This window comes from Tachypleus tridentatus, chromosome 1 (genome assembly GCF_004210375.1).
Source record: "Tachypleus tridentatus isolate NWPU-2018 chromosome 1, ASM421037v1, whole genome shotgun sequence".
NCBI classification, from domain to species: domain Eukaryota; kingdom Metazoa; phylum Arthropoda; class Merostomata; order Xiphosura; family Limulidae; genus Tachypleus; species Tachypleus tridentatus.
Window position 1 is genome coordinate 50,769,544 of NC_134825.1, and position 13,970 is coordinate 50,783,513.

Sequence of the window (13,970 nt, forward strand, 5' to 3'; positions counted from 1 at the left end):
CATTGGGTTGAAAATATATTAAGTACTTGAGTGATCTGTTTACTGTTTATATTATATTTGTATATGTAAATGTGGAATTTTATCGGAGAAATTTTGTAGCGATAGTCCGAGCTGTCTAGGCGTTAACCCCATTGACGTGATCAAATAGGTAGGTAGTAGACGAAAAAGCTGCTGTTTTAAAAAGTTTTGAATTGTTTGTTATATAGAAATGTTAATACGTAAGTGCATAGTGTATCATAACCAATAGTTTGAATGGTTGTTTTATTACTTAGAAATTCGATAGGGTGATATTTCGGAACGTGAGTTACTTGGAATCCTTGTCGATCTCTATTATTAAGTGCTAACCTGCTTAAAATAAGTGTGGACGTAATACAAATATATTTATTTAGCTATACTCATTACCAGATTGTTTTTAATTTTGCTTTAGTTAACTATCTTACTCTGATCGGAAATTAATTTCAGTTTTATTAACTGAATTTTATAACACGAAGCAAGAGCTTGAGGTTGACAAAACAGAAGTAACGATCAATTACATTCTAGGTGTTATTTACTTTAAAAAAATCCAAAGGTTCAGCTCGAACCATGAAAATGGTTCTCAAACTACAATACCACCTCTAGCAGTTAGATATCACGTCATTAATTTCCAGTAATTTCCTGTTTAAGTTATAAATACCACCGTTGCGTATTTTTCTGGTTTGCTTACGAGATCACTTAGTGGATTTTAGACTGACTAACGAATTTTCGTAACATTCTTGGCATTATAAAACTCAAAATATAACCATTATTAAGAGAACATTTCAACTGGAATATAGTTACATTTCCCAAGCTTATTTAATTATCTTTTTCCTCGATTTAATAACAGCAGTTGGTAACTACAATTTTTCTCTAGTGCCGAATATATGCTTTTTCAGTTATAACTGTTAGCATACTTTTATTCGAGATATCTTTGAACAGCCAGTTAAAGATATTAACTTCTGAATTTATGTTCCTGTTAGGCAAACCTCTTTAAAATCATGGTCATTCTTGCTGTTGATACAACTTGGCCAAGTGCAGCCCATTGGTTAGCGTACTTAACTACGGAGCTGATATTCCGTAGTTTGCATCCTACCATAACCAAAAAGAAAAAAGTAGCACTAACCACTTTGAGACCGTGTTTAATAGAAGGTAATGAATGATAAGATAAAACTATTAGTTTCGACAAGAGTAATCCAAGAATTGGCGACAGGTGGTATTGACAAATTGTTTTTATTCAAGTATGTGTATGTGCGTGCTTTTCTTACAGCAAAGTTACATCGGGCTATCTGCTGAGTCCACCGAGGGGAACCGAACCCCTGATTTTAGCGTTGCATATCCGTAGACATACCGCTGTACCAGCAAGGGACTTCTCTAGTGTAACACTTCAAAATTAAGAATTACAAACGCAAACGGCCCAGCATGGCCAGGTGGTTAAGGCGCTCGACTCGTAATCTGAGGATTGCGGGTTCGATTCCCCATCACACCAAACATGTTCGCCATTTCAGCCGTGGGGACGTTATAATATAACGGTCAATCCCACTATTCGTTGGTAAAAGAGTAGCCCAAGAGTTTGAGGTGGGTGATAATGACTAGGAGCCTTCACTCTAGTTTTACACTGCTAAATTACGGACGGCTAGCGCAGATATTCCTCGTGTAGCTTTGCGCGGAATTCAAAACAAACAAACAAACGAACGCAAACAAATTTAATTTAATTTAGCGTGAAATCCGACAGAGTAAACAACGAAAAACTTAACACTATCTCGCAAAAATTGTAGTATGACCACATTTCTATAAGGTAGGTTTAGTTTTTAAAAATATCATTCAGAGGTTTACTGAATTTAACTCTTTACCCTAGTTGGTAGAGTGCTAGTTTGACGTGCGGAAAAACCTGGGCTCAATCCCGGTCAGGAAAAAAGTTAAGTACCAGGAAACAAAATTTAGCACTCAAAGTGGAGTTGTCGCGTGACCTTGATACAAAGTTAAAAAAACATTGTTTCTAAAAGGAAATATGGTAGCTTGAGCATTAAAATACGTATTATTACTAGTTTTATTAGAGATAATCTCCTAAATTCAAATTCAATTGTGTGTGATAGGTTTAAAATCCGACTCTGAGCTGTGAAAAAAGATGGGTTCTCATACCAGTGAGGTAAGCATGTTTTACAAATGTTATTCAGAGGACCTTGAATATGTGATAATAGAGTTGACAGTTATTCATCCAAAATACTTTACGTGAAAGTGGTGAGGAAGAAACGTAAATAACAATCCATTCATAAATTCACCTACTGTCATTGTGTTAGCTCTCTTGCAGAAATGTCACCACTCATCTGTAAAACAAAAATTCATAACTTTATGTTGTTATTCGATTTGTTCTTGACACCAGTGATAAGTTACAGATTAAATAAAATACTATTTCTCATGTGTTTTTTTTGTGTGTGTTTATTGCAAAGCACAAAGCTACGTAATAGATTAACTATGTTCTACCAATCACGGGTCTTAACGAATAGAAAGAAGAGACATTTATTCAGTAAAAATGGTTTGAAAATGTGTCCTAAGGAACAGATTGTGTATAGTTAAAGGTGTATTACAAAACTCCTCCCCTTATTTAAATCTGTAGAAGATTCTCGAGCGTAAGAATCAACGAATCCCTATCACACTAAACATCCTCGCCCTTTCAGCTGTGGGGGGTGGTATAATGATACGGTCAATTCCACTATTCGTTGGTAAAAGAGTAGCCTAAGAGTTGGTAGTGGTTGGTGATGACTAATTGCCTTTTTTCTGGTCTTACACTGCTAAATTAGGGAAGGCTAGCGCAGATAGCTCTCGTGTAGCTTTGCGCGAAATTCAGAAATAAACAAACGAAATAATCAACGATATCGGACACTACAGATATTTTTCCAGGAAAGTTTATAGATTTCGAATATCACGAATCGTTTAACTTCAGAGAATTAACTTCGGACGTTAGTATTTATACAAGGACATTAGATATCTATCTTCCTCTGTGAAAAATAAGTTTATAAACTGCATTTGGCAAAACATGAATAGAGCTAGTTATCACTGCTGTCAGGTGAAGTGTATTTGTGTATCAACATAAAACTAATTCGCTCGTCGAGAACCTGAACCGTCGATAAAATATTCAGTTCCAGGTCAGAGAGAAGAGTGAATTTCTTTGTTAGTTTGTAACACCAGTGTATATAAATAATTATTTGTTTTGTTATTTGTATATTAAAATGTATTTTGTTAAGAAAGAAAATTAGTATATCAACCTTTTTGGCATATATCAAAAAATTAGTGCATACCGATATTTAATTAAGTTCTGAATTAAAATTAAAAGTTCCGGCTATTTGAAACTGTAATACGTAATGTAGTAAATCGGAGACTCGTCCGGGATAAATTATAATACGTAATCAATCATCATACTATAATGGAACTCTTGCTTATGTGATACTGGCAAAAACATTTTATTACGCATTGTGCAACCCCTAATTTTGCGAATTTTTAATCCTGTGTGTATGTAGATTTGTAATAGAGGTCACGATTTTTCCGTTTCGCTTCCGTTTCCAGTCACGAAAAACTTTATTTTTCTCTAATCGCACGGTGCATATATGACGTCATGAATACGTCACATCTAATGCACTGGCGTTATCTATCTGTTGTGTGTCCATGTAAATACTTCACAGGGTGTAGACGGACCTTCAAAATTGGTATGGAGGTTCATTAGGTCCATGGGAAAATGCATCCAAATTTTTAATTTTATATTTTGCGGTTTTTATGATTGTTTTTCTGGTTTTTTTTACCACTACTTCGCCTTATTTTGATGGATCTTCACCAAATTTAGCATAAAATAAAGGTTTATTGGGCCCATATGCAAACTTAGGTTTCACATTTTGTGTTTTACTGTTTTTATGGGCGTTTTGGTTGTTTTTCTTTTAATTATATATAAAGCAAACAACTTTTTCATGTCCTAAAATAACCTTTCATCAGTCATGAATTTACATAATTTCAGTCCAGGCTACAGGTATCCCAGCTAGTACTTATAATAAGCGTAAGTTCCTTTAGAGTAAAGAGAGCGTCTTAACGAGTAGTAGATATTTATTCAGTACAAATAATTTTAAAGTGTTTGTTATAATAATTCCAAGTACCTTTAGAATGCCTTTATCGCATTATTCGTGTGTGCTTTTCTTTATTTTTTAAACATTCAATTTTAAAGAACTTCGTAATCAAAAATATACTTTTGAAACTATATGTTTTGTGGAAAAGTTGAGTTTGATCAGTTTAGATTTTACGGTACTTTATTTATTTATCATTTAGTTCAGTCTAACGAGAAATACAAGTTATATCTTTCTTCTCTTCAGTTGGTATTATAATTACAAGTTGAATGCTATATGCCAACCTGTTTTTTGTAATTGCAGTGTGTCTTAAATAAAACTTTACCATTAAAGATAGAAATATAGAGAAAATTTTAGCTTTATTTTAGCAGCTTATTTGTCTAAATATTTTGTTACAATTTTTAACTTGTAAAAGTTCGACTGAACACAGTTCGTTGTTCCAACTCTGAGTTAATCCATTAAGGCATTCTATGCTACATTTAGAGTAGAAGGACAACGATTCCAGCACCCTCACCTTAACAGTTCGAACACAAATAACTCCATAGAGGTTGTAGAGAACAAGTTGACTGCATGTCTTCATTTAGGAGAGCATGTGTACTCGTGTTGTTCTCCATTTGCTTGACATACGCGATTCTTGCAGCTTTTCTAGATGAAAATCCTTCTTGATCATGTTACGCAATGTCTCGGATACGTAGATGTATTTTGCCACTGACTTTTGTGTTTGTTAATTCTCTCCTCTTATTAAACAACATAATTTGCTGTCACAGGTGGATTACAACTTATTATAGGTTTCATTTTAGATGGTCCTGGTGTCTAAGGCTCACCCATATTCCTTTGTTTTCTAATGTCATTAAATATAAGAGATATCTCTATCTTTCAAATCCTGAATGTATCTTTGTGAGCTGAGTGTATGAATATTTTACATTGGAAAGGAATGTTATATATCTCTTTCCTAAAAGTGATTCATTTTCGACGGCATTATAGTACCTACAGAATGATAAAGAGTATCAAAAGTATTTCTGATAAATTCCTTCCCACCGTGACCATAGATCTACTGTGACAGCATGTCACTTGTTGACTTGCATGTTCAAACTCATTTTAATATAACTTACTCAAACCTTTGTAGCTATGGTGTATTGGTTTTTAAAGTAGTATTGTGAAATAGGCCAAATATCATATTGGTAGTTATAATGCGTGAAAGATACTTTATCTGAATTTATCTGAAATGTTGGATTATCATTTTGTAAAATACTTTATTTTTACTCATTTTTTTATTTATCCCCTTCTGGGGCAGCAGTAAGCTTATTTGCTTACCGTTGAAATCAAGGGCATATTTTTCTGTGGTGTACAGAGTGCAGATATCTTATTCTGTGGTTATACATTGAAAAACAATTTATTTTTTCTTCAAAACATTTGGAATTTAGTTTTATGCTATTTCAATTATGTCAACAGAGGACGCTAGCTAATGCATTTCAGTTCTTTCTTCTAGAAAATTGAAAATACAACAGTACTCCATCTCATAATATTTGTGCCTATTTGTCCGCGACATATATTTTGTTGTTATTGATGCGAAATAATTTTATGGTTATTTGAGACACAAGTTTTATTAACGTTAAAGTGTTAGAGTTTTTCAAATTAAGCTGAATATGACAAAATTTTAAGTTCATGAGGCATTGTTTCAATAATATATTTTAATTTACCTCTGTGTAGCTTGCGATTAAATTTCATTCCAATTGGAAAATTTTGGTTTTTAAACTAAATGTTGCGTTTTACGCGAATTTAAATTTCAATATTTATATAAAAAGTTTTACCGATTTTTATTACTAATGTAGTTGTTAGAGATAATGTAGGTAAACTTCTTATAATATAATCCTACGACCTGCGAAACATTGGTCTGTAGGAGTTAGAAAGACATTTAACAAGATAGAAAAGTATGTCCTTTACGACCTTTTAACATTTTTTCACATTTATCCTACTTGATCCTTTATAATAATTTTAAGTACAAACAAGTGTTCTCTGAAACTGTAGTAGGGAAATGAGTAATATATTCACAAGTACCAACATGCTTTACATGATACACTCCGTCATTTTAGTCGTCTTCTTTTAATTCGTCCTTTGTTTATGACTGACAAGTGTGAGAATTTCTCAAAACTGATATAATTCAGAGACAAGTAATGAAACGAATGATAAATTGGGTTTCACATTTATTTTTAGAATTTCAAAACAATAATACTAACAAATCTTAAGCATTTTTACTAAAAAATGGAAAATAAAGTAAGGAAAAGATACCATATTATCATAACAATTCAAATCTCACTGATGTCATCTTACAAAGAATAGTTGAACTGACCGTCACATTATATCCTTCCTTTTCCCCGTTACGAGATTCGAAACCGTGACGTATACAGGCCATATTTATTCAGATAAGAATGTGAGAGAATATGTTCACCGAGAATCACACGATGGATATTTTAAACCAGCTAAAACACTGGGTTTTATATAGTTTCAGCTAAATATGCTCATCTAATAAACATCTGTTAGTTTTATCTTCTCTTCCATGCGATGCAAGTTTGTTTTTTTTAATTCACGAGGTAGAAAAAGACGTAAATAATGATACAGTGGAGAGAAAGATAATTGCTTACAAAAATAAGTTCAGTGGAAGCTATATATTTCAAACTCTAACCAAAGGCTTCATGAAATGAAAACGGTGGTGGTGTGGAAAATATGCAATATATTGTGAATGTCTTCCAGCCAGTAGTTGACTGTTGCTAACTCAAAAGGAAAAAACAAGTTCATCATCCAACCCTTTAAAACAGCATCAAAAGAGTAGCCAAGTTCCTATACATGTTTCTTTTCAAAGAAATTAATAATTTCTTTTCGTTTTTACAGTCGCCAACATATAACAACATTGCAAATATATTCTAACGCATTAATTAAGTAATATTTATTAATTATTTGTTAGAAGACAAAAGTAGCAGGAATATATTATACCATTTTATTGCGTTATTTGAAACATTACATAAAGAGCTGAACTACGCTTTTTGTGGTTTTTAGTCTAAAGAACGACTCGATAAAAATGTTATTTCAAAATTAATTACAAGAAATATATGGTTAAAGAGAATTTCATAACGAAAAAGTTATTAGCCTGATTTATTTTATCTTTGCTAACATTTCAGTTTTTGATATCATGGAATGTCTTTTACAGCAAAGAATAAAAGAATAAAACAGTAACTGTGAGTTTATTTCAAAGGAATTATTCTAAAAAAATCAAAATTTGAGAACTTTCATGTGTGTTCAAATTATTTTTTTGCGTAAAGATAAAAAGACCCCTTCTCTGTGGATTTATTTACTGTATTTTACTAATTTCTTTAGAGCTTTTGAAAGTATCCTCGTGAGTCAATGATAAGTTTACTGGCTTACTAGGAGTGTGTGTGTGAGTTTGTGTGTTTTCTTATAGTAAAGCCATATCGGGCTATCTGCTGTGTCTACCAAGAAGAATCGAACCCCTGATATTAGCGTTATAGATCCGAAGACTTACCGTAGTCCCAGCGGGGGAATTTTCTAGTAATAGTCATGGGTTTGATTTTACTCAGTACACAGAGTGTAGGTAGCTTTATATTTGACCCTCGGTAGTGCAGCGGTAAATCTACGGGCTTACAACGCTAAAATCAGCGGTTCGATTCCACTCGGTGGGCTCAACAGATAGCCGGATGTGGTTTTGCTATAAGAATACAAACAAATAAGCTTTATATTGAAACAACAACAGCTTTCAAAAACAATTAATAAAAAATAGTTCAAAGATTTGTGTGATAAGTAATACAAATAATGTTCAATATCTAAATCTTTCAATTGAAATGCAGGCCAAGTTAAATCCAGAAGTATAGATAATTTATTTTTCAAACTTTTATTTATCACCAAAGGAAAACCTTTTTTATAGTGGTGCGTTAAACTCAAATTTACACTGAGTACACTCTTTACAACACAAATATATATCGGTATCAACAAATATTCATACAATAATTTCATAATGTGACAACCCGTTGATAAAATTAAAAAGAAAGCAAATGACTTGCAGTTATAAACAATAAAAAAAAACACCTTAAATTACCAGCCCTTTAAAAACTACAATTATACGTTTATTTAAAATGAATATATAATATGCTTCTTTAGCAGTTAACCCAATCTTAAGTAAAGATTAACGAGCTTTTAGAGAGCGTTTGTTTGTTTTGAATTTCGCGCAAAGCTACTCGAGGGCTATCTGCACTAACCGTCCGTAATTTAGCAGTGTGAGACTAGAGGGAAGGCAACTAGTCATCACCATCCACCTGCCAACTCTTGGACTATTCTTTTACCAACGAATAGTGGGATTGAACGTCACATTGTAACACCTCCATTGCTGAAAGGGCAAGCATGTTTGGTGTGATGGGGATTCGAACCCGCGATCCTCAGATTGCAAGTTGAGTGCCTTAACCACCTGGCCATGCCGTACCTTTAGAAAACGAGTTAGGCAACTAATTTCATTTAAGTAAATCTGTTTGTCATAATAAGTTAGTGCAACTTAATAATATAAATATGTAAATCATTTGAGATAGTTATGAAAATGTTTTGTTATTCTCTCAGTAGGTAATGTTAACTTAAAACGGTATTTTAGTTGGTTGTTCAATACACGTAATGAGCAGATGCATTACTGAAACATATTTAGTGAACTGATGGGAGACTAACTGATGAATATTCACACAAGTGACAAAACTTTGTGAGACATTCTAATGTTAGTATCATTATCATACTTGCTACATTGTCATCATTCTGGATTTTTTTAAGGCAAAGTTTAGCAGGTATCTGATATAGACAATAAATATTCAGAATTTTCTATAGGTTAGAATCGACTTAAACATTTGTTTAGAAAGAGTATCTTTTTCGGATCTTCTATGGTATCTGTTTCAAAATTCTATGTTCAGAAGCTATAAGGAATTTTCTGTAGTTAATATATGTTTGGGATCTTCTGTGATTAGTGTATTCCTAGGGTCTTCTATAGTGAAACTTTGAAGATATATTATTATTTAGTACTGGTTTTGACTTGATTTGAATTTCGCTTAAATCTACACGAGAGCTATCTGCGCTAGTTGTAGTAATTCAGCAGTGAAAGACTATAGGGAAGATAGACAGTCATCATCACCCACCGTCAGCTCTTGTACTATTCTCGTACCAAGGAATATGGGGATTGACTGTCACATTATAACGACCCTATGGCTAAAAGAGCGAGCATGTTTGTAGGAAAGGAATTTGAACCCGCAGATTGCTTGTTGATCGCTCTATCCACCTAGTTATGCCAGGCCCTATTTAGTACTGAATTCTTTACCAGGTTAGTAGTTAACATAGACTAGCTGGGTCAAAAGATATCTTCGTTACGTATATGTTTGAACTTAGTGTCATGTTGATATTTTTAGTACACAACATATACATGAACTTACAAAGGCCTGTGGTAACAGTTATTATTCAGAACACTTTACAACACATAAACTGAGGACTACAACAATAATGGCAAAAGAGTTAGTGTCTCGTCGTATCTCAAGAGTTTTTAGTTTTAAAAAGGCTAATCATTTATGAGATTGTCGTTGGAGAGGGGTAGGGTCAAATAGTGCGACAAACGAACCCGCTTTAGTAAACACAAATAATCAATAATTACACCATCCGCCAAAATATTAACTTCCAAGTTATCAGCGAAACCAATATCCTTTGGTCAGTAGTAACGGATTTGTGTACGGAAGTACACTATGCTAAACGAAAAGTAAACTGACAAAGAACAATTTACAAGCATAATAAAAAATTAGTTTATGCAGAGAACCTCCTATATGTTTGAACAGAATATTGGCCTATATTCTTCTGATACCTTAATGTATTAAGTCGTACTGAAGACCAGCGATCAATATTTTCAAAGCAATGTGAATAGAATAGTACCTTATTGTTATACACTGTAGTGATAAGACAAACATGCTGTAAAATTACGTTAGGCCAGGATAAATCCTACGTAATTTTGTTTCCTTTGGAACAACTAAGTGAGCTTCAGATAGATGTGCAGCTATATGTTCTCACATACAAAATAATTATTGAAAAGGGATCTGCTTATGTGTAATTGTGTGAACACATAAGTAATAAGTGAATTGTATCTAGTTTATTCACAGGCGACTTTATGAGATTTTGAGACAAGAATTACACACGGCTCTTGTTTTGTAACGCCTCATACCTTACTAGCACTAACTTTGTTGCGTTGTTTAATACAATCCAATCACTTTTTTCTCATTTCAAGTACATGCATGACTGAAATTATCAGTTGCTTCATTTTTATTATAGACACTGTAACCAAATATTGTAAGATTGATACAACGGGTTATTAAATACATCTTCATCCCACCAATATTATAAGACATGTTTGTGTCATCATATAAAAGACTGTTTGGTTTAGTTATTATTCAATTATTTTATTTTGTGAATGAATATTTTATGATTGTTTAGTTTTACTTTTTAATATAAGAGAGTTAAAAGTTGAAAAGTATTGGAATTGTGTTTGTAACTCATTGATTTAGAGAATATAGTGAGCAGATGATTCGGTAATAAATATAAAAATAGTATGAGTTGAACGGGAAAGCAGCAATTAGATATTTGTTTAGAATTCGCACAAAGCTACTCGAGGGCTATCTGCACTAGCCGTCCCTAATTTAGCAGTGTAAGACTAGAGGGAAGGCAGCTAGTCATCACCACCTACCGCCACCTCTTGGGCTACTCTTTTACCAACTAATAGTGGGATTGACCGTAACATTATTACGCCCCCACGGTTGAAAGGGCGAGCATGTTTGGTGAGACGGGGATGCGAACCCGCGACCCTCAGATTACGAGTCGTACGGCTAACTTTACTTTGGGTGACCTCTCTCTCGCAATTTTACTTTCTTATCTATCTGCTTGCCCGGCATGGCCAAGCGTGTTAAGGCGTGCGTGTTAAAAACTAATACTAGAAGAAGAAAAAAAGACAAAAATAGTAGTTTATTTCGTCAAAGAGAGTTCTAAAGTAATTCAACTATCCTTACTGGACTTTGAGAAATAGACGATTCTCGGAAATACAAAAGAAGGAAAGAGAGCAGACGAGTGTAAAGTATTAGGATACAACCGTGGTAACTCGAGGATGAAGTAAGTGAACTGTATTTGGATAGTTTGGCAATAGTTATAGAGATGATAATTCGGCTTGTTAACTGAAATTCTAGAGTAATTAAACAGGCCTAAGTGTACTTTTGACAATAGAAAGAGGAATGTGTATACAGGGTTTATGATATGCCTATAATCTCTGTAAGACTTTGTTGTACATACGTTTAACTTGTTCCGAATACATATTATTTTGAAAACAAGTTCGTGCATTCATTTATCGTTGAATTTATCTTCAACAAGAGTCAGATACCTACTGCAAAATAATTCTAAGCCCAACAACAACACAGTATATATTTATACTATTAAGAAGTATAAGTAAAAAACATTTTTATTCTGACAACTGAAGAAAAGAATGTAATTTTAAATTCCAACATAGAGACAACTGGTTCCTGAATATTTACAGTACATAGTGACAGAAATACTCATTACCTATGGGTCATAGCAAATTAACTATCGATGAGCTTGTGCCAAGATAGATTTCTTGGTTGCCCTCCTCCTCCATCATTGGTAGGCCCTAGGCGTTGTGTAGGCTTAGAGCCACTACTGAATTTAGTTTTAAAACTTGCATGAATATTTAATTCAGTACAACTTGCTTATCATGGGGTCTCCGTCAGAACACGTACATCTATGAAAAATGTACCAGGAAGAGAAACGACCCCCCTCCATCACCATCAAGAAAATTCTGACAACACCCATGTGTACGATATGTATTGTAAAATGTTGGTTATAGGCTTTATTAAGAAGGATTTGTATCATACTGAATCATCAACTTTTGTCTTAATAGTTACGTATTTGTTATTCAAATATTAATATTGCCCCTATGCCACTGAGGAAAAGACCACTTGTTTTGTTTCTCACCGTGAATTATAAGTTATTATTCACTTACTAGGGATTCATCATGAGGTGTTAATACACGAATAACAGTTTTATTTACGGATGTTGGAAATGAAGTAAAAACAACTTCATTCTGTTTGATTGTATGAGGGAAATTAAAAATAAAATAAAATAATAGATATAAATATTGTGAGGGAGAGTTGTTTTAACTATATATGAATTCAACTATGAAAGTTAAAATGTCAATAAAGAAATTGCAAATACATTTTATAAATATCGTTAAATACAAAGTGCGAATTTTAGAAATAAAGACGGCACAACTATTTCGAAAACTTGAATCATTCATTATGAATAAAATCAGTATCCGCTGTAATTCTCAGAAGAATCCATGTAAAACAAAACATAGTAAATTTAAATTGCTAGTTTTTAGGCTTTAGTGTTCTGGTGCATCCATGTAAACATATTTTGAATACGTAACTAGCACGATTTCCACTACGAAAGTTAAAATTCCGATAAAGAAATTGCAAATACATCTTATAAATTTCATTAAATACAAAGTAAATACTTTAGAAATAAATATGGAAAAAACTATTTCGGAACTTGAAGCATGTATTACTAAGAAACTCATTATCAGTTCTAATTCGCACAAGAAACCACATAAAATGAAACAGTAAATTGAAGTTGCTCTGTCACTATTTCTTCTTATTTTTAGGCTTTAGTGTCCTGGTTCAACCATGTAAACATATTTTGAATACACAGAAGTTCGAATGCAGAAATTTCACTTTACGATCACATGAGTCAATGACATACCGCACAGTATGGCCACAATTACAAAACTTATACTATAACCGTGTAACAGTATTGAAAATTTGCTGTTAAACATGACGTGTTGGGTTTGAGGCAAGGGAAAGAGTTCATTTTTTCCTGGATAATCCGCAAATGCTTTACACTGAATCAGAGGAGTTTGATAAGATGTGGGCCTTTTTTCTGGAGTGGCGGGAACATTTTCGGTATTAATTTCTCCTAAGTATAGTAAAGAGTTGCCATGGTGATCAATGTCTGTCCGAACCACGTCAAATTCTGTGCTTGGTACAGTTAATCCTATTCCAGTACAGCCTCCAGATACAGTCACATCCTGTGTTATATTTAAACGCCATGAGTCTACAAAACCGCATTGATCTTCTTGTCCGTTTAGATTAACTACAAAGAGTTGGTCTACTGGTGTTATTGACGCCTTCTCAACAATGAAGTCGTAATTCATATTTCCTCTGAAACGCTGTGATGGTCTTCCTGCTCGAAACTCTCCCTCTGCTACTAAAACAAACAAGGGATTTTGACAGTTTGGGTCTTTGAAGTATTTATAGACGCCATGCCAGCTTTGGTTAAAGTTAAAAAATTTCATGCGCCTGGTCACAAACATTCCAAGTGGTCTGACCTCGCAGCGCGTACTGATCCATTCACCCGCCATATAAACAGGCAATCTAGCACGGGCTGGCAGTTGGGGTGGAGAGAAATCGTTGGATTTAGTCACTAGATGGCAGATGTGGCAGCCACGATGCTAGAAAAAATAATTAGATTTAATTTGTTTAATTAAAAAGAAAGAGCGATATTAACTTCAATACGTTTACTCAGTACTCGTAAATCATGATATTCTATTCTTTCTAAAGATGGAATGTTTAAATGGAAGCTATCTACAAACTGAATTACGTAATTTATTTCTTTATGCAATTTTCTACTCGTAAAATGAAATAAAACAAAATTGGTAACAGTAGTAATAATATAAATTAACAATCACATATTAATAAAAAGTAGGACAGC

General features: G+C 33.4%; 1 protein-coding gene across 1 annotated transcript in view; it reads right to left on the minus strand.

Moving 5' to 3' along the window:
* Positions 1-12,407: 12,407 nt before the first annotated feature.
* The window catches only part of LOC143248505 (protein APCDD1-like), a 73,675-nt gene continuing 72,112 nt past the window's right edge, over positions 12,408-13,970 (minus strand). The window contains exon 4 of the mRNA XM_076496921.1: positions 12,408-13,710. Coding sequence (XP_076353036.1) covers positions 12,931-13,710 — 780 coding nt within the window. The 3' untranslated portion in view covers positions 12,408-12,930. The remainder of the gene's footprint in view (positions 13,711-13,970) is intronic.